Source organism: Pleurodeles waltl, chromosome 11, assembly GCF_031143425.1.
Source record: "Pleurodeles waltl isolate 20211129_DDA chromosome 11, aPleWal1.hap1.20221129, whole genome shotgun sequence".
In the NCBI taxonomy this organism is placed as follows: domain Eukaryota; kingdom Metazoa; phylum Chordata; class Amphibia; order Caudata; family Salamandridae; genus Pleurodeles; species Pleurodeles waltl.
This window is the reverse complement of record NC_090450.1, coordinates 743,244,851-743,267,310: the sequence shown is the minus strand read 5'-3', so window position 1 is coordinate 743,267,310 and position 22,460 is coordinate 743,244,851. Positions and strand designations below refer to the sequence as shown.

General features: G+C 45.8%; 1 protein-coding gene across 1 annotated transcript in view; it reads right to left on the bottom strand.

Annotated features, from left to right (window-relative positions):
• ZNRF3 (zinc and ring finger 3) overlaps nucleotides 1-22,460 on the bottom strand; it is a 324,320-nt gene that overhangs the window by 106,681 nt on the left and 195,179 nt on the right. The window contains exon 2 of the mRNA XM_069214465.1: nucleotides 20,059-20,184. Coding sequence (XP_069070566.1) covers nucleotides 20,059-20,184 — 126 coding nt within the window. The remainder of the gene's footprint in view (nucleotides 1-20,058; nucleotides 20,185-22,460) is intronic.

Genomic DNA, 22,460 nt, shown 5'->3' with positions numbered 1-22,460 from the left:
TATATATATATATATATATATATATATATATATATATATATATATATATATATATATACACACATATACATACACACACACTCTTACACATACATATATATTTAAATATATATATATATATATATATATATATATATATATATATATATATATACATACACACACACACACACACACACACACACACACACCTACATATACACATGTTAAAAATAGGGTCTGTAGGTGGCAGTACTTTGCACCCTGTCCAAGTGGGGCCTGTCTCTTTAGTCAGGGTAAGGGAGTCACACAGCTAAGATAACCACTGCTCACCTGCTTGGTAGCTTGGCACGAGCACTCAGGCTTATCTCAGAGGCAATGTCCAAAGTATTTGCACACAGTAACACAGTGAAAACACCACGAAAGTACTTCATACCAGTTTAGAAAAATAGCCAATATTTATCTGAATAAAACAAGACCAAAACGACAAAAACCAACATACACAAGCGAAGATAAAAAATTTCAAAGAATAAATCTTAGTATACCGCTTGGAAACACAATAGCTCCAACTAGGGCTATCCTGGTGTCTTGATGGAGTGGTTCCCAAAAGTCCGATGTCACTCACGAGGGAGTGCAGACCGGTCAAGGAGTCGAACGGAACCCATGTACAGTATCTTGGAAAACAAGGAGACAGACATTGCACTGAGTAGGGGAGGTGCAGCGCCACTGGAGCCGGTGTGGCATCAGCTCCTTACTGCTATCGGGGAGATGAGGCTTTGGTTTCTTAGTGCTAGGCAGGGGTGGTGAGGCATCTGTTCCTTACAATTGCAGGGGAGGTGATGCAGCATCTGTTCCTTACAACAAGGTGGGAGGGTGGGCGGGGTCGATGAATCCAGCAGGTCACGACTCGAGGCGTCTACTTTGTGGTGTTGCGATCACACCACGGGGCCATAGGTGCTGTGGCAGAGTTGGAGTTGGGTGTCATGGACGTCAGGGACACGGCACGTAGGACTCACACCGTGGCGGGACTTCGACAGGCCTGTGACTTCGGTCATGGTCATTGCACTCAGCAAGGACCACCGCTCTGGTGCAGGCAGCTGCACGGAGTCGGACAGTGGCACCGGTTCCAAAGCCGCTTTGGAGTCAGTATGCTGGGTTCTTCTTGGTTGCACGACGACTCACTCCCAATGGACCAATAACTGGATTTGCAGCACTTGGCAAGTCAGGACTCTCAGCAAGAGAGCTCAGGTGCTGGCAGATGATGTCTGAGACTTCGTAACAGGAGGCAAACTCAGTCCAGGCCCTTGGAGAACCTTTGGAAGCAGACTGTAGAAAGTAAAGTCTAGTTCTTTCACTCCTGGAAAGAGGCAGCAAAGCAAAAAACAGAGTGGCAGTCCCTCCCACAGTATCCAACTTTTCTTCCTGGCAGAATGTCCTCCGTTCAGAAGGATTCTAACTCTGAGGTATCAGAGGACCAGTACTTATACCCATTCCTGTCTTTGAAGAGGGCAAACTTCAAAGATAAGTCTTTGTAGGGCACAAGACCCTGTCTTTCCCTGCGGTAACTAACTTGCGCTCCTGCCATGCAGGATTTTATTGAATAATTTTACTGGTAATACTTCATGTATATTTTTAATGACGTTATAGGAGTTGTCATGAGTGCTGTAATATCAGGGGTAATTAGCAGTGCATGGCGAGGGCACAAGTTAGTTACCTTAGAACACGAGTTATACTTACTTGTAAGATCTCTAACTGTAACTGCTAAATTTCTGTGGTTTTGTATCAGTAACTATAACGTCCCTGTAATGTATTTTTTTTCAGTGAATTTGTAAGGGTTTTAAAATCTATTTTCTAACTACCACATCCCTGTAACTGTTGGATTTGTCAGTGAATTTCTAAGATTTTTTTTTTTTTTAACGTAAAGTAATTTTCGTGACTATATATGTAAATCCAACCACCACCGCACACGGCCTTTGGCTGTGTGCAGCAGCGGTTGGCCGCAAAGCCTGCCACCAACCCCTATAACCACCCAATCCTGCTCTATGCACGGCTACACACAGCTGAGGTTGGCCGCAGGGCCTGGCCTGCGGCCAACCCCTATAACAACCCAACCCTTCACAGACTCCCACCCCAGGCCAATCTCAGCCCCATGGAGCTCTTCCCCTGAGACCCAGCCTAATTATTTAATTTTGTTTTGGGGGAGGGCGGAGAGTGGACCCCGCCCGATCACAGGCTCGGTGGCTCCATACCCTGAGGCCTGGCCTAAATATTTAATTTATTTGGTTGTGGGCAGTGCAGAAAAGCTGATCTCGGCACCGGGGACCCCATCCCCTAGGACCCAGCTTAAATATTTAATTTTATGAGGGAGAAGGGGATCCTGCACAGCCATCCCCCGCCCCCATCCCCCCACCCCAAGGGGGATCTCAGCCCCGGGGATCCCATCCCCCAATCGCCCATCCTAAACATTTACTTTGGTTTGGGGGGGGGGGGGGGGGGGTGAGTGGGGGTGGCTCCCTCCTCAGGCCAGTCTTGGCCCCAGGTATCCCATCCTCCGGGGTCCAGTATTTAGTTTTTGGGGGTGGAGAGGGTGCCCCTCGGCCCCCCTGACCAGGTCAATCTGGACTCCAGGGACCCCATCCCAAGGGGCCAGGCCATGCGACCTGGGTGGCCCCGAGGGCACCCAGCTTCAATGTTGCCCCCCCCCCAACTTCCTATGGGAGCCCGCATTGCTGTCACATAGGAGGGAGCTGCTAAAGTAGCAATGTTTCCTCTGACCGCCAGCCTTCCTGCGGGTAGGCAGAAAGAAGGAACCTCTGCTCTGATGAAGTGAGATCTGACAGCTCTCCCTTCATCAGACCGGTGTGTTTGCTGGGACTTGGCGGAAGTTTTAAAGCTGCCGCCAAGCCACAGTAAACACCTATGTCCCGGGGCGGGCACCCCGGGACATAGCATGAGCCGGCCTTGGAGGGTTGCAGTCCCCATAGCCATCATTGGCTCCAGGAGAGAGGCTGCGTCGCTCCCCTTCAACATACATAGCCTCAGGGTGGTGGTCTTCGGGGTGCAAACAGACTAAATGCTTTTTGTTGGAAATGGCCCTTTTTGCAGGGTTATCCCCAAACGTTTTGCCTTCCTCCTCCTATTTTTTCAGGTCTGTTTTAGCTGGTTTATTGTCTCTGCGCACTTTACCACTCCTAATCAGTGCTAAAGTGCAACTGCTCCCTATAGAAATTGTACTGTTGATTGATTTATCCATGATTGGCATATTTGATTTACTGGTAAGTCCCTAGTAAAGTGCACTAGAGGTGCCCAGGGCCTGTAAATCAAATGCTACTAGTGGGCCTGCAGCACTGGGTGTGCCACCCACATAAGTAGCTCTGTAGTCATGTCTCAGACCTGCCACTGCAGTGTCTGTGTGTGCAGTTTTGACTGTAACTTCGACTTGGCAAGTGTACCCGCTTGCCAGGCCTAAACCTTCCCTTTTCTTACATGTAAGGCACCCCTAAGGTAGGCCCTAAGTAGCCCCAAGGGCAGGGTGTAGTGTATGGTTAAGGTAGGACATATAGTAATGTGTTTTATATTTCCTGACAGTGAAATATTGCTAAATTCGTTTTTCACTGCTGCAAGGCCTGTCCCTCTCATAGGTTAACATGGGGGCTACCTTTAAATCTGATTAAAGTGTAGATTCCCTTTGGGAGCGGATGGACAGGTGGAGTTTGGGGTCTCTGAGCTCACAATTTAAAAATACATCTTTTAGTAAAGTTGATTTTAAGATTGTGTGTTTTAGAAAGTAGGCATTTTCTTGCTTAATCCGTTCTGTTTGTGGATTCCCTGTCTGGGTTAGTTTGACAGTTGGGCTGTTCACACCTCTCCTCTAGACAGTGACACAAAGGGGGCTGGGGTGTAGCCTGCATATCTTGATTAGCCATCTGTGCTGTAGGGGAGGGGAGAAGGGGTCACTCACACCTGAAAGGACTGTGCCTGCCCTCACACAATGCTGTCTCCGACCCCCTGGTGAGTGTCTGGGGCCTGGCCTGGACAAGGAAGGATCTTGCAAACACTGGAGACTTTGCTGTGAAGTTTGCAAACTTCAAAGGCAGAACTGGGTATAAGAAGCAGACCCAAAACCCCACACTTTTAGAATCTTTCGGGCATCAAGAGGAACCTCTGCCTAGGAGAAGAGGTGAAGGAGGAGTACTGTCCCTTTGCTGTGTTGCTTTGCTGGACTTGCCTGCAGTTGCTGCTTCTGCCTGAAAAGAGTGCAAAGGATGAACTTTGCTGTGTGTCCTGCTTGAGAAAATTCTCCAAGGGCTTGGAGTAGAGCTTGCCTCCTGTTGGAAGTCTCAGGGACACCAAAGACTTCAGTTTCCTCGACCGGCAGCACTGGGAACTGTGTGTTTTGTGCTGTCCAAGAGGAGAAACCACTGCGCCGCCGCCAACGATGCCAGTGGCCTGCACTGTGACCTGCCGACGCCGCACGGAGTCGCATTGCCCCGCTTCGCACCGCGACCCTGGTCTCACCGACACAATCATCGGACGACTTTACCGAGCCACAGCTCACACCGCGACCTGTGGGCCCCGCACTCCGGCGTCACCTCCTCACACCGCAGCCTGGGCATCCCCGACGACGTCGCTCCTGCTGACACCGGTGCCGCTGCCTGCACCGTGGCCTGTGGACACCGCTCGTGAGGAGTACGAAGCACAGTCACGTCCCGCGCCGCAACCCGGGTCAACCGACGCCAGCACCATCGGCTCCAGTGTCATCACCAGGCATCCTTGCCTGCACCATGGCCTGTGGATACCGCTTGTGAGGGTCACGAAGCACCGTCCCACACCGCTGGCTTGGGCCTACAGGCGACAGCGCTTCCGAAACGACTACGCCGCTGCCTGCACAGTGACCTGTGGACACTGCACATTGCACCACCCCGCTTCACACCGCAGCCCTGGTCTCACCGACACCGCTGGACGCCGTCACCAAGCAGTTGCCTGCACCGTGACCTATGGACACCGCACGTCACATCGTCCCGCTTCGTACCGCAGCCCCGCCAGCGCACCTGATTTCATCAGCCGGAGTTCGATCCCCAAAGTGCGTGACTTCAAGGGCCTGACGACTCCTGCACCGACTCCGGAACCGACGCCAGCGACACCGCTCTCGGAGCTCACCGCGAGGATCACGACACCCTGCGAATCCAAGGTACTGTTTGTGGGTCTTCCCGACACCGCAGCTGGCCCGCGACGCCGAGGCCAGCCTGAACTTTTGGTTTTGTTGTTCACTACGCCGTGATAGCCCCAGGTGGAGTTATCGACTTCAAGGAACTGTATTGTTAAGTACATCTAGCAGCATTCATATTTTTATTACTGTATGTTGGATTTTTTTTAATCATATTTGGTCTTGTTTTATATAGATAAATATTGGCTATTTTTCTAAAACTGGTGTGGTGTCCTTTTGTAGTGTTTTCACTTATTACTGTGTGTTATGTGCAAATGCTTTACACATTGCTTCTGAGATAAGCCTGACTGCTCGTGCCAAGCTACCAAGGGGGTGAGCAGGGGTTATCTGAGCGGGTATTTCCCTTATCCTGACTAGAGTGAGGGTCCCTACTTGGACAGGGTGCAAACCAACTGCCATCTAGAGACCCCATTTCTAAAATTTTTTTGTTCTTTTCTTCACATCTGCCTCGGGGAGATGGTGGTCACCGTGGCTGCACACCCACGCAACAAGTTTACTTAATGCCTCTGGGGGGTCATGGTCCCCGGGGTGGGAGCCATGAGGACCCCACTGCACACAGTTTAATGAATGACCCTGGGAGTTGATGGTCCCCAGGGCTGCAGGGGGACTGTGCAGCACCCAGCATGCAATATAATCAATGCCCGAGTAGGTGGTGGTCCCTGGGGCTGCAGGGAGTCCGAAACAGACCCCCTATTTCTTTTTAATTTTGCCCCAGGGAGTTGGTGGTACCTGTGCTGTGGGGGAAGGGGACGGGGCATGCTGTCCCTGCACATCATTTTAATTTTTGCCCTGAGGAGTTGGCAGAGCCCGGGGATGCGGTGTGAGGAGGGTGGGTGTATCCCCACGCACTTCCCAGAACATATAAATAAATGTCCCCCGGGACCTGGCCCACCAGGAGGCTCTATGAAAAAAAGCGCAAGCCCATTCTTTTTTTCTGAATTTTCCCCAGATTCGTAGATTTAAAAAAAAAAAAATGCTTTTTAGCTTGTGGGGGTCCGGGGTTGTTGGGATCCCTCTGGGGCCCCCAACACAAGAGCTAAGGGGACAGGGTGTCTCTATCCTGGTCCCTTTTGTTTCTGATTTTATGTAGTTTTTTTTTTTTTTAGACACTGCTGAAGCCAAGTCCCAAGATGGCTGGCAACACTTCCTGGTTTGAAGTGTTGGCAGCCAATCAGAGCTGTGCATTTCCTTGCATGAGCTCATCATTATTTGCAAAGTCACCATGGCCAGAGATACTCAAATTTGGATTTCCTTAAGTTTCTCAAAAACTACTGAACAGATTTTTCCACATAAGCGAAAGCACAATTTGCGTACCAAAAGCTAGATCTTATTCCATCCAGAGGCTCGGGCTGTAGGTGTGTCTAAAAGGTCCTATGGAAATTAACATGGGAAATACAATTTTTTTGACCCACCCTTTTTCTCAGCCTCCACTTGACAGATCACCTCAAAACTTTTCATGTGCAACAAGAATACCTGACACACTTTTTGGGGGAAAATTTTGTTAAGATTTGTCAAGTTTCGGGGTGATTAATCAAGTAGGGGCAGAGAAAAAGGGTGGGGTCCCAAAATGTTTTTTTCCCATGCATTCTTCCATAGAAATTTTGAATCGGAATAGCACCTGGGAATATCTCCCAAACCACTGGACAGAATTTTACCAAATCTGGCAGAAATGTAGCTTTTGGTCCAGAAAGCAAACATTTTGTTATTTAGCGTAAATCCATTCAATAGTTTTCAGGAATTAAAGAAAATCCAAATTTGCAAATATAGGGGCGCAAAGGCTTCGAGAACCCTCCCGACCTCACTCTGAGATCTAATTGGCTGCACTTCAACAAGAAAGTGTTGGCAGCCATCTTGGGACTCTGCTTCAGCCAAGTCTCAGAAATAAAGATTAAAAAAAAAAAAAGTGCCAGAGTAGGGACACCGTGACCCCTTAGCTGTGGTGCTGGGGTGCCTCCCGTCCCCCCCCAAACCCTCAAGAACAAAAAAAGCTTATTTTTTTAAATTCAGTGAGAGTTGCGGTCAATCCGCCCATTTTTTTTTTTTAAAGCACGGATTCCCTTACTTGTTCCAATGAAGTCCCCGGGTGGGCCCTGGAGACCGCCACCTGCACTGGACTAATGTTTAATCAAATGCGAGGAGCTGCCTTGCCCCCTCCCCACAGCCCATAGTGTGATAGCGACACCGCGATGTAGATGGCTTGGATCTTGGCTTGCTGGATTCATTGACCCCGCCGGGTCATAAGGAACAGACGCCAGACAACTGATTCCACATCACCTCCCCTGCAACCATAAGGAACAGACGCCTCACCTCCCCTGCCTAGCAGTAAGAAACAGATGCCTCACATCCCCAATAGCAGTAAGGAACCAACGCCACACCTTCTCCAGCAACACCTCAACTCCCCGAATCTGTGCATCATCTGTCGCCTCATCCTCTTCCAAGGCACTGTACCTGGGGTCCATGTGACTCAGTGACTGGCCCGCACTTCCTCATGAGTGGCTTCGGACTGTTGGGAACGACTTAGTCAAGATGCCATGCTAGTCCCAGTTGGAGCTATTGTGTTTCTAAGTGCTTTACTAAGATTTCATCTTTGAAAATTCCAATCTTTACTTGTGTATGTTGGATTTTGTTGTTTTGGTCTTGTTTTACTCAGATAAATATTAGCTATTTTTCTAAACTGGTTTACTTTTGTGGTGTTTTCACTATGGTACTGTGTATGTACAAATAATTTGCACATTGCCTCTGAGATACACGTGACTGCTCGTGCAAACCTACTAAGGAGGTGAGAAGGGGCTATCTTTGCTGTTTGCCCTCTTTCCCAGACTAGACTGAGGATCCCTACTTCAACAGGCTGCAAACTACTGCCAACTAGAGACCCCGCTTCTAACACCCAGAGAGCCCCGTACCTGATAAAAGGACTCCTCTTTACTTCGACTTTACCCTCTTATTTTGAAAGGGATTTATTAATTGCCAACAGCCTTTGAAAGTACCATCTTCACAGTAAAAGCAATGAGACACTTTTGCAAAGTACACCCTGGGTTATAGTCTGGACATCTTGGCATTCGTTGGTGCACCTATAAACAACTAAATGCAAAAAATACATCAATTGTTGTTTTTGCTGCAGATAGCCACAAATGGATATCCATTATATGCTCCATAACGGTCACAAAGTTAAGCTGAGAGGAATGTGTTATGCACTGACAGACCAAACCTGCCCATGAATCATCTAGAGGAACAGGACTCGGGTTAAGGACCATCTAGAACAGTAACTCCAGCTGAGATGCACTGATCCAAGAACACACCATAATATTCCTGTTATAATCTAACCCGTTCACATAGTAGGTCACCAAAGCCTACGGAAAAGGCCAAGTTGTAAGTGTTTGGCGGATCTGTAAGCATTCCCTGTACTACCAGATGAGTAGGCAGATCCTGAGTGGGTAAGCGTTCAGTGCATTATAGTGTAGAATACTGCAACACAGGAGATTATTACGTTTGTAGTATTTGGGGGTAACGCCAAATTACGGTGCCACCAGACACTGGCAATGCTTTAAAGCCACTATACTCTGGAACTACTGGTGTGACCAGGGCTAGAGAACTCATAACTTCAATAAAATGAAGAGACAGAGTTTATGCATAACAGACCTCAGTTCTTTCTGGGGGAAATCTAAGTACCATAAAAGAAATCGGTGAAATGTACCACTGATTACAGCAGGGTAAACTTCCAACATAGTATAAAGGTAAGCTACTAAAATGAATTTTAGCGCCGGAAAAAACACTTTCTCAACATTCAAAATAACCTTGTCCAAACACCTGGCAGTAATCGTCCTAATCCACTAACACACTTCAGAGGCAAAATGAAAAGGCGTCCTTGAAACTTTAGTACTAAAGGCGAGCCAAAACGCTGCTCAAGAACCTCCACGAAGCCACCACAAATAAACAGGAGAGCCAATCTAATGATACAAAGATAACTCCATCATTTTCCTACATTTTAAGCCACTAAAACCAAAAACAAAATTCTATACAATATAACGTTATTTGCATCAATTCAATGAATGCAAGAGTACTACAAGGAAATCGAGTAAGGAGCAGATATTACCCGAAGGACGAGAAACTCCTTAACAATGAAAGGTCACAGGACCTTCAACAGCAAAACGCATGGAAGAGAAAGAACCATATAACAAAGTGGTGAGTATGCCACAAAGGGGATAGTAACCAAATTCTGGACAGGGTATCTGTTCTCGGACATGGTTAGATTACCTTTCCCTATTGCATACCTAGTTCTCCACAGTGACCGCGGTGCCTACTTAATATTTTTTATACAACTAGCCATGCAGAGCATCTTTAGGCACCCTGAACCACTATGCCAGCATTCTCCTGAAAACCACTGCACTACAACTTAAAGGCACAGATACTCGAGTATAAAAATGATTCAGCAGAAAAACATTGACTGACAGACATAACAAAGGACAAACAATCCATACAATGAATGTCACCCATGAAAATATATTCAGTTGTGATCCTTAATCTTGGTGACTTGGCCAGTCCTCAATCCCGACATCCCTCGCACAAATATAACCATCCTCGTTCGCACAGATCAGCGTCCTGCAAAATACAAGGAAACTACCATTGCCCTTCAATCTGTAAAAGAGCAGCTGTATCACATTGGTGGTCTTCTCCACTTTCTTAATGTGGGCCAACGTCGCCCTCTTGCAATCAGACTTTGAACCAGACCACGTAATGAATCCGAGGCCAGTCTCAAATCTGACTTTTTTTTTTTTGTTTGTTTTTTTAAAGACAAATAAAGTTTCAAATCAGTGGCCAAAAATATAACTTAAAATTTAAACTTCTGAAAGTAAGTCAGTGGCTTGCCTTGGACAAAGGCAAAACCTATGTTTTGGTGTTACTAGACGTTTGAGAATCTTTGGATACTGTGAACTACGAGACCCTGCTTGACCCATTAACCCATGTGACCAGGGATTTGTTTAGTTATCATAAATTGGTTTACCTTCTGCTTCACTGATGGGAATCAATTTGATCTCCTAAATCTTCTGTTGTGACAAGGAGTTCCCCTCAGACGGACAATGTACCCTATCATGTCTAACATTTACAAGGAACTGTTGACTTCTTAGAACTAAGAAGGCATAGTCATTCGTCAACACAGTTGACAACCAGCTTTACTCAGAGAACAACCCCTAAATGGACTGAAAAGCTGAAATGGCTCCTAAGCAAGCTAGAACTTTGGATGGGTTCATGTCTACTAACCCTAAACTCAGCAAAAACAATTTTCACTGTTATAAGGAGAAGAGATCCCAAACTCAAAAAAAGCTAAAAGCCTCCAATAATCACTTCAGTAATTAATAGGTTCCTAGGTCCCTAAGATTGGTCCTAACCTTCCACTGGCTCCAAATGAGAATACTTTAAAGTTAACTAAATCGACCCATTATAAACTGCACCATTGAAGAAAATCATAAACAGAGAAAGAATTCAAGGAAGTTAAACAACCACTGTCTCCTCTTACCTCAACAATGGTAATGCTATATAGATAGGAATACTAAAAGTTGCAGTTTCAGTCAAAGCTCCCGCATATGTAGCAGCCACATTAGTAATGCAAATGAAAAAGAGTAGTCACAACAACCAAGTTGTTCAGTTCTTAATTGGAAGATGATTGAAGCTAGAATCAATGTTCTGGTAGACACCGGGCTCTTTGCACCAGCACTTTGTACAGGCCATGTTTACATTAAGACCACTTGACTATATATTTGAACAGAAAAATGAGCCACTGAACCTACTGTCAATTTAGACCCACAACTGGACGCTCATACAAGTCTGAAAGACCTCAACTGAATACCCTCAGCCACTCTCCAGAGTCACACAACTTGTCTTTGAGCCTCAACCTGCACTCTCAAACCAACTTTGCAAATCCTAACAACTATACTGTGCACATCATCATTCTCTGAATCGATGTAACCACCCTCCACACGTACACATCCTTTTTCACGTTCTCAGCTATGTTATCACGCTCTGCACAGCCTCACGACCTTATTCTGTACACCCTTCGGCCCCTAATCTGACCTCCTCAGCCACACTATGTACCGTCTCTCTGCACATACTGAGTGCACCATCCACTTCGCTATGTGTAGCATCAGTAAGGCTTTGTACACCTAAGCTGTGTTCTGATCTCCATATGTCAAACTGTTCAGCCAAAGTTATAGTTATTAACCACTGTAAACTTGTGGGGAGCTACTGAGAGGGAGAAACAGGACAGAGGTCAGGCGAGGCAGGGGAAACTGAAGTGACTGGGGGAGCTTTGTTGGGAAGTTCACTAGAAGAATCAACTGAACCTACTTCACCGTTCTGGTCAGTCTGCTGGCAGGTGGAAGGTTAACAGCTTCGTGGCACTGTACAGCGTTCTTGGTGCACAAATTATAGGAGAAGCTGTGCAATTACTGGGGATGACTGAGAACACAGCCTTAGCTGCACCTGCATTGTTTTCAGACACTGTCAGCCCTAATAAATGGGAAATGGAAGAAGGCTGTCGGGCTGCCAGCACAGACAGGATGCTGACCTATAATTAAGGAGCCCTGCCCCAAGGACTACTGTGGATTTAAACCTGGTATCAATATCCACTACCTATTAGGGATGAGTTCTCACTTGTTGCAAGTGAAAAGCTCCAATACCCTGGGGTTAGGTTCATGCTTAAACACATAAATGCATTAATAATGAGGGAACTGGTCGGAAAGGTCACACTTTTCACTCACCATTACCAACTCTACATTTGTGGATCATCCCCTGTTGCAAGCATCACACTTCACAGAGTGCATGAGAAAAAACTGTGACACAAATGAGGGGGTAGGGCAAGGAGTCTGACCACGAAGTAAATGGTGTAGAGGAGGAGAGAGGCTAGGAGAAAGACGGAATGAGACAAAGGGCTGGGATAAAGAGATGATTAATGAAACATCTGGTCAGACGGAGAGAGAGCCTAAGATGAATGAGGACTGGGGAAAGAAGACAAGTAGTTTGTAACAAGTGCGAGGACTGGACGAGAACAGCGACAGGACGAGGGTTGAATGAAGTGACAGGTTGATTAGTCAGAAGGCCTGAGATGCAGAAATGGGTACAGTAAGAAGAGGCAGTCCTCGATGAACACATTTCGAACTTTTTATGAAGCATTAACATTACATTTAGAGGCAGGGCAATGCAGCACACCCGGTCAGGATGGACAGGGACGGGATAAGATCCTGAAAGTCACATTAGAGAAAGTAAACATGGGGCCAGAGTTACTTTCAGTTGGCGGAAATAAGCATTCTTTTTGGTAACTATGTAGACTGGGTTGTATTTCGTGGCAGTAGTGGAGTAATTTTCTGCATACGTCGCTATTTGGCATAACGTTACTTACTGGACCCTCCATCTAGAAAAGTTGGGCATTTTTTCAGTAATGAGAAACTGGCCAATGTTTTGGGGCATGTTAATGGGAATTAGTGTATTTGTTGGTGGCGACTGGCCATCTCTGCATAAAGATGTCCCGAGGTATAGGAGGGCGAGACAGGTTTATGGAAAGGGGACGGTGAGAAAGACACATTTTGCTTAATCTAGGATACAAATGAATATTGTGGCCTAGCAAAGAAATTGACAACTGTTGACTCACAAAGGGGAAAAACTAACAGGGTCATAATCTGCATTCAAAAGATTGATTAAAATGCAAAACTTATAAGTAATAATTAAGTTTTAAAGAACATTACATCCAGCAACGGCCCTTCCGCTATGGCAGAGGAGCGTCACCCGACACCCCGTTTCCCCCACCAGTAGCAGTATCTGCAAAACTTTACAAATAAAACAATAATAAATGTTTATTACCGTTTTATTTTTAAAGAGGTGGGGCTATGGGGATGTCAAGCAAGGAGGGGGAGTGGTGTGCACTCCCCTCAGTGTGTATGTGTGTTTGGCCGGCCTAACACACATGTGCACTGAGCTCTCTCCAAGCCAGCAGTGTGTTGCCGGGTTGGAGAGAGCAGGCACAGGCTGGGAGTGCCAAGTCTGGGCGCTCTGGCCTATCCTAACGCTGCTCTCATGCCGCCAGCAGCATCAGAGCTGCATTAGGATTGGCTGCAAGACCGGTGATGCGTTGGGCACTCGGAAGTCGGGTAAGTTTATTTAATTTAATTTATTTTTTGTTTATTCACCGTGCAGCAAGCCTAGACAGATTACACTGTTCTGTACACTAATAAATATCCACCCCTTAACCCCTTCGTCGCCATGGACGTAATGGTTACGTCCATGGCAGCGCCCGTGTGGCGCCATGGACGTAACCATTACGTCCTGCGACGCTCCCCCGAGGGCCACCCCCCCACCCCCCCAGGCCAGGGCTGAAAGGGGAATCCCTTCCCTTTCCACCCCCCGCACCCCCCTTGTGACGTCAGCGCGCGAGCGCGCGCTGACAATCACAGAGCCTCCCCCAACGATCGGAAGAGAAATGCTTTGCATTTCTCTTCCGATCACGTGGGGGAGGCCGAGAGAGGCTTCAAAGGGAAGGAAATGTATTGCCCTTCCCTTTGAAGTCTCTCTCTGCGTTCTGGCAGCCGGATTGAAAGCAATCCAGCTGTCAAAACGCCCACTAGACACCAGGGATGTCTTTTCTCAAAAGGAAATTGGCATAAGGGAGCGACCCCTTGGGCAAGGGTCGCTCCCAGGAGGGCCTTTTTTTTTTTAAGGCCTTTTCTGCCCCCCCAGAAACCTCTAGATAATGTTTTTTTTTTTTTTTGTTTAGTTTTTTGTTTTAGAGGTGGGGAGTGACCCCTTAGGCAAGGGTCGCTCCCATAGGGGTCAAATTATATTTAGGCCATTTCTGCCCCCCTTGGGGGCAGATTTGCCTATTTTTATGAGGCCAATCTGCCCCCAAGGGGGACAGAAACCACTAGACACCAGGGAGTTTTTTTATTATTTCACGTAATGGGAGCGGCCCCTTAGGCAAGGGTCACTCCCCTGGGGGGGCAAATTTATTTTAGGCCATTTCTGCCTCCCCTGGGGACAGATCGGCCTATTGTTATTAGGCCGATCTGCCCTCGGGGGGGCAGAAACCTCTTGGCGCCAGGGCAATTTTTTTTGGTGTGTTTTTTGTTTTTGTTTGTTTTTTTAGAGATGGGGAGCGACCACTTAGGCAAGGGTAGGCAAGGGTCGCTCCCCTTGAGGGGTTAATTGTATTTAGGCCATTTCTGCCAGTTTTGGGGGCAGATAAGCACCAGGGATCTTTTTTTTGCACCAATGTCACGCAAGGGGAGCGACCTCGTAGGCAAGGGTGGCTCCCCGGGGGGGGGGGGGATTTATTTTAGGCCATTTCTGCCCCCCCCCTGGGGGCAGATCGGCCTATTGTCATTAGGCCGATCTGCCTCCAGGGGGGGCAGAAACCTCTAGGCGCCAGGGCAATTTTTTTTTTGTTTTTGTTTTTTTTTTAGAGATGGGGAGCGACCCCTTAGGCAAGGGTCGCTACCCTGGAGGGGCAAATTGTATTTAGACCATTTCTGCCCCCATTGGGGGCGAATCGGCCGATTTTAGGTGAATCTGCCCCCAAGGAGGACAGAAACCACTAGGCGCCAGGGCCAATTTTGTTTTTCGTGTTTTTTTTTTTTTTTTTTTTTTTTTTAAAGAGATGGGGAGCAACCCCTTAGGCAAGGGTCACTCCCCTGGAGGGGCAAATTGTATTTAGACCATTTCTGCCCCCCTTGGGGGCAAATCGGCCGATTTTAGGTGAATCTGCCCCAAGGGGGGCAGAAACCACTGGCACCGGGGATCTTTTTTTTTTTGGCGCCGTCACGCAAGGGGAGCGACCTTGCAGGCAAATTTATTTTAGGCCATATCTGATCCCCCTGGGGCCGGCTGAGCTAGAGTCCAAAATCCACAGGTAAACACTTTGCAAAAAAAAACTCTGTTTTCTGTGAAAAAATGTGATGTGTCCACGTTGTGTTTTGGGCCATTTCCTTTCGTGGGTGCTAGGCCCACTCACACAAGTGAGGTACCATTTTTATCGGGAGACTTGGGGGAATGCTGGGTGGAAGGACATTTGTGGCTCCTCTCAGATTCCAGAACTTTCTGTCACCGAAATGAGAGAAAAATGTGTTTTTTTAGCCAAATTTTGAGGTTTGCAAAGGATTCTGGGTAACAGAACCTGGTCAGAGCCCCACAAGTCACCCCATCTTGGATTCCCCTAGGTCTCTAGTTTTCAAAAATGCACAGGTTTGGTAGGTTTCCCTAGGTGCCAGCTGAGCTAGAGGCCAAAATCTACAGGTAGGCACTTTGCAAAAAACACCTCTGTTTTCTGTAAAAAAATGGGACGTGTCCACGTTGTGTTTTGGGGCATTTCCTGTCGCAGGCGCTAGGCCTACCCACACAAGTGAGGTATCATTTTTATCGGGAGACTTGGGGGAACATATAATAGCAAAACAAGTGTTATTGCCCCTTGTCTTTCTCTACATTTTTTCCTTCCAAATATAAGAGAGTGTGTAAAAAAGACATCTATTTGAGAAATGCCCTGTAATTCACATGCTAGTATGGGCACCCCGGAATTCAGAGATGTGCAAATAACCACTGCTCCTCAACACCTTATCTTGTGCCCATTTTGGAAATACAAAGGTTTTCTTGATAGCTATTTTTTACTCTTTATATTTCAGCAAATGAATTGCTGTATGCCCGGTATAGAATGAAAACCCACTGCAGGGTGCAGGTCATTTATTGGCTCTGGGTACCTAGAGTTCTTGATGAACCTACAAGCCCTATATATCCCCGCAACCAGAGGAGTCCTGCAGACGTAACGGTATATTGCTTTAAAAAATCTGACATTGCAGGAAAAAGTTACAGAGTAAAACGTAGAGAAAAATTGCAGATTTTTTCACCTCAATTTCAATATTTTTTTTTCCAGTTATTTTCTGTAGGAAACCCTTGTAGGATCTACACAAATTACCCCTTGCTGAATTTAGAATTTTGTCTACTTTTCAGATATGTTTCGGTTTCTGGGATCCAGCATTGGTTTTCACGCCCATTTCTGTCACTGACTGGAAGGAGTCTGAAAGCACAAAAAAAAAACATAAAAATGGGGTATGTCCCAGTAAAATGTCAAAATTGTGTTGAAAAATTGGGTTTTCTGATTCAAGTCTGCCTGTTCCTGAAAGCTGGGAAGCTGGTGATTTTAGCACCGCAAACCCTTTGTTGATGCCATTTTCAGGGGAAAAACCACAAGCCTTCTTCTGCAGCCCCTTATTCCCATTTTTTTTTTTTTTTAAACGAAATTTTCATTGTATTTTGGTTAATTTCTTGGCCTCCTTCTGGGGAACCCACAAAGTCTGGGTACCTCTAGAATCCCTAGGATGTTGGAAAAAAAGAACACAAATTTGGCGTGGGTAGCTTATGTGGACAAAAAGTTATGAGGGCCTAAGCGCAAACTGCCCCAAATAGCCAAAAAAAGGCTTGGCACCTGAGGGTGAAAAGGCCTGGCAGCGAAGGAGTTAAGAACAAATTTGACCCTTTTTTATACAATAGCTGTTGTTTTGGTCTTTAATGAGTGATTCTACATTACAATTGTCTCGTTTGTTCCTTTAAAGAATGAAGCTTTAATTTTTCCAGATCGTTAACCATTACCAAAAACGTTCAATTCTAAGGCCCTGGGAGATTAAATAAGCTAAAAGCAAACTCTTGGTTCATCGTCCTGATAAATCTGGCCTCTATGAAAAACTCCACCGCTGTTCCATTTTCCTGTTACATAAGTGTGAAAATATATATCGGTGTGTTCAAGAACTCAATTAAGGATTTTCTTCTCTCCTCTTTTTTTTCAAATGCATTTTTTCTATTTAGAATTTGTGCTTGCACAGAGCTTGGTTCACTTGGGAGTAAGAACTTATTTGTGTTTTTTAATATGTTCTTTAAAAAAATGAACATCCTTGCAAGATGCATTAATTACACACCTCAATTTTTATATATTTTTTTTTTATTAATAACACTGAATTAACTTCCCCAGGTTTTTATACGATATATGAATCTGGTAGTTATTTGCGGAATATTTGTGATGGGCTCATGCTCAACTCCTTTTTCTAATCTCTGCTGTACTCCAACTTACTTTAATAAACATATTCAACTAAAAATGTGCAAAACCACTATGTCGTGCCTTTGGGGCCTATTGGCTTTGCCAATTGTTTTTAGTGATGCAATATAGCATCCCTAGTGCAAGAAAGAGCAACGTGGGTCTTGAAGGGAGAAGCATAAGGGCGAGAAAGCAACGTGGCAGGGACAGGCACGAGGCACACAAGGCCAAGAGCGTCGAAGGGCCAGGGGAGAAGGACACAGACGGCCGAGAAACAAGTTGGGGGGAGAAGAGAAGCAAACTAGGGAGACCGCTTGTTAACTCTTGAACTCATGTGGCGTACTTAAGAAAAAACAAAAAAGTGGTCCCACTAAAGTGAGTAGAAGGGCAGAAGTTACAAATAAATTGGCAATGATCCAGGAGAGGGAAAGTCATTGAGTAAGAAGGCAAATGAGAGTAAAAGTAAAGCCAACCAATGTAAGCAATAAGTGGGCTGTAAGACCCTCCATGTTCTTGGTAAGGATACAATCTGTTTTTATCAACCTGCTGGCTCCACCATAAAAATAAAATGGAGGATTATACGGAATGCACTCAATAGTGTCAGACTGCAGGGGTTACACGGCCTTCCGAATGACCGCATAAAGAAAAAAAAGCTGCAAGGATGCGGTTAACATTTCAGGGGGATTCCGAGTCTCCTTCTGCCACCTGCGCCATCTAGGATCTACCTGGTCTATAGCCTTATATAGGGCCCAGCACTTAAATTCCAAAACTGATAACTTACAAAGTGGAAGCATTCGAAAATTTTTCCTTTTGCACTCATCCAGAAGCGATATCTCTCCAGCCCTTCCCATCCTCTTTCCAGGGGCACCACTCAATGAATTCAAGCTTGAGTAGGGTATACGACAGCCATTCCATTTAACAGAGCTCCGCCTCCACACGTCAGTAAACGTCTGGCACGCTTTAGGTCGGAGTACCCTTAGCAATGCGCTCTGCATCATCGTAGAGGCAGACTGTATTCATCCTTGAGCACAACCCTAGTAGAAATGACTGCACCACACTCTACTGGAGCAACCCTCAAGTTTGTACTGTGAAGGTACTGAACTTTGATGAAGGTACCTTGCATATTGTACCTTCAAAGGTTGTGTTTTGTTTCATAACAAACATGTTATCCTCGTACAATATCTAAAAGAGGTGCTATTTCTCCTGACGTATTATTTTGATTGGATTTTTAGTATACCAGAGCTCACTGCATCAGAGATTGAATAATTCTCCTGTGGCACAAACATCTGCCTGCGGGACAGTTAGTATTTTGTAGAAGTCGTGAATCTCTCATAGGCACATACATAAATAGCAGTTACTATGAACGGATACCGGGTTTTAATGCAAAGCTTCCACATCTACCTCCTTGACGTATGATTTTCTATCCCAACACCTTTAAAAAATTGCACTTTCATGTGCAGTATCTGATTACATTTCTTTCACTGCGCTCATTAAAACTTCTATAAGTATACGTACATACAGTAAACCACAAAGGAAATTTGCTGACAGCAAAATCAAGAGAAGAATGGGAAGGTCATCAGAATAACAGCTGGAAACGGGAAATAAACAGGGTCACTGGAATTCCGGGGTAGTTGAGGGTCAAACTGTGTGTCAGGGTTGAGTAAATTATGCAGCAAGAAAAGCCAAATTATGCGGCATAATGCTACACTTTTTGTTAGTGTTACTTCATTACCTTGTCATTTTTACACTTGATAACATTGTCTGGGCATTGGCTGCACCTCATTAGTACCATTTTAATACCCAGATATAACAAAAGGTGGTCAGTCCAGCTCTGCAAAGGGCCTTTCAATGTGCAGCAAAACATGTCACCGCATTTTTAGAAACTTTTGAACCGCTTGAGATAGACACACATTTTTTGTTTATATCTGCAGATTATGCGGCAGATGATGCATTATATGGCAAATGTGGCAAATCTATAATTATGCTAAATTTGCCGTAACCGCACAATTGCACAATTCTAGTGACTCTGGCTATAAATGAGAGACAGGCTGCTTTCTGCTCTGCCGGTGGTGCGTGTTCCGACACAATTGTGGCAAGCATGGGAGAAGAGTGCAGGGAAGGCAGATTGACCAGTGCTTGCAGTAAATTAACAAGTGTGCCACTAATGAACTAAAATCATCATCTGTCTGCTGAAATGGAAAACCTGCTGACAAGGGGAAATAGTAACTTTTACACTGTGTCGCACTCACCTAGAACTTATGTGGGACAATAGCTAACTGTCATGCCCCAAAGAGGGCTCAATGAGTGAAGGCCGCAGTAATATATGTTCTCTCCTTTGGCTGGACATGAAAAAAAACATGTTACTATGTCTGGTTCTTTGAGTAGGCAATCTCCAAATACACCAAAGATTCACAGCTGACCTGTATTTTTGCTTGTGTTTGCCCTTTGCCGCTATAAGATATTCATGCAAGTAATTGTACTGGGCACTGGTAAACCCTAAAGTAATATGAACAGTCACACAAGAAAAGCAATTAAGCAGGAGCGGAACAGGATGCACCCAAAAAGATTCCAATCAACGCGGTGCTAAGTCTCCCAAAAGGACACTTGAAAGTCATGAAAGAGCTGGGGCAGAACCCAGACACCTATGAAAGAGTTTAACTTTGCATGGTGAATGAAGCCATTAGATGGATGTACCTGGCCCAGATTGCGGAGATCAATGCAGTGAACAAACTACCAAGGTCAGCTTGGTAGACCAGGAAGGCCCTAGTCCTGCTTACATGAGCCATCTTACCTTGCCCAGGACAGTCAGACAAGGCTTGGGGTCCAGCTCGGGCTGCTCCAACTTCACCACGCCCACCCAGCCATACTCGTACAGGTCTTCCTCGTCGTTGGTGTTACACAGACCAAGGGGGTGCATCTGAGGACAAAAGAGAACAGAGGGTCAGTTATGTCCCTTGGCACTGACAGGATACAAAGCACGCTCATTTCACAGGGGCACAGATGGGTTCAGAAAGAGCACACACAGATATACACTGATGACACAAAAGAGCACAACCAGAGACTACGTTAATCTCTGATCACCACCAACCAAAGGGAATTCCAGCACCCTGCAAAGTAAGGCTGAGAAAAAGTGACCAATAAGTCTGTTTTTGTTAAAAAGCACAAACTAGAAAAAAGAAGTCCTGAGAGTACAGTATGGAGGTGTGGTAAAACTGTATTCAAAAGACAACACAGGATAGCAAAGACCAATGTTATTATTTAAGATTGTAGGAGGGGGCTCAAGTAAAGCAGCATGGTTAATCGTCTACTTTGAGTCCTAATTGTTATATTCCCATAAATTCACACTGAACATGCTTCTCCCGAATACTTTCTTAAAAGTTAGTTTAATAGTACTTTGTCCACTCTGCTATCTTGGATAGCTAGTACTTTCCAAAGTCATTTTACGACTGCAAATAGGCACAGAGTGGCGATCTGTGGGCCATGTTGTGATAGTTTTGTATATTAGCATGGGCTACACTTCTATGCGGAGCTTCTATTTAAGGGTGTCTTCCACTGCATTACGAAGCAAAAGGTACGGTGACAGAGTAACCACAGCCAAGACCCGGAAAAGACTACAACACATCTAGAACACCTCCGCCCATTTAATCAAGGAGCCCCACGACTCTGCCCTTCTGAAAGACCTACACTGGCTTCCTATCGACAAGGGATTCACCTTCAAGCTCTTGACCCATGCCTACAAGGCCCTAAACAACGCCGGACCAGCCTACCTCAACCACAGACTCTCCTTCTACACTCCTGCCAGACAACTCTGCTCCACCAACCAGGCCCTCGCCAACGTCCTTCGCATCTGGAAAACCACAGCTGGAGGAAGATCCTTCTCCCACATTGCCGCCAAGACCTGGAACACCCTCCCCATCTACCTTAGGCAATCCCCCACCCTGTCACAGTTCAGGAAGGACCTCAAGACCTGGCTCTTCGACTGATCCTCAGCACTCCCCCAGCGCCTGGACACCCTCACTGGTGAGTAGTCACGCTTTACAAATCCCTGATTGAGTATAGCCCACTCAGGTTTTATTCTGCAAGCGTCACTGACCGAAACAGTACGAGAGGGCAGAAACGCAGCCAATGGCAGATCACACTTCCATGTCACTTTACAAGTAATTCCTAATATATGTCCCCTATCAGTATCATGCCGTAAAGCTCATCAATATGAAGCTGTGGTTTTATAAACTTCTCTCTGATCTCGGTAGTATTTAAGGAATATATTTGATTTAGCTTGGTACTTAAAGTAACATGTTTTAAAGACATTTATTAGTCAACTATTGTTTTATTCTCCCCTCCTTTCATTAACTCCCTCGGATGTAAAAATCTTAGAGTCACAACAACCACCCGCACCTCCCACCAAGTAGTTGGCAGGAATATCAAAGGTGCATGGAATAAGAGGGGCGCAGCAAAGTTGGGGCGGCAGAAAGAGCACGTGAGGTGGATCCAATGCTTTAAGTCTGATAAGGCCCATTGTATCTTGGATAACTGAGCATCAGGAATATCATGGCATGCTATGGCTTATTTATATAGCACTAATTCTGCCATTAGTGTGATCTCAAAGTGCAATTACACGCATTTCACGTCAGGAAAGGTGACATGCAAACCAACAAAAAAATGTGCTGTAGCTTTTGGGGGACAAACTTTTTCGAAAGAACAGATTGCCTTTTTCTTGGCTGGATGCTGAAGAAATAGCTGGAGGTGAAGGGAGGAGTTTTTACCAGGAGCGTCTCGACACGGAGGAACCACAGATATTTAATGATCAAACTCCACAGGTTACACGGAATAACCTGCCCGTGGGAGCTCAGGACTGCGACATGCCAGCAATGTACACAAGAGCACTGTTTAATTGAATTCAGAGGAGGAGTGAGCATTTATTTTCCCGACCATCTTATCAAATTCAGACAACTCGGACACCAAAGATATGTGTCAACTTTCTCATCTCTTGCAAGCATTGATGCTTCTAAAACCAGGTTTCTTGCAGCCCAGAGTCAGGTGTATCTGGAAGTGATTGAAAAAAATAATCACAAAGGACATACCACCCACTTGTGCCTCGTCTCAGTTGAGAATACATTAACTGAATGGGCATGGGAAAATTGCCCGGTCGTCTCCATGAGGAGGTAGTGGCGTGAAGCTCTACTGCCTTCCGGC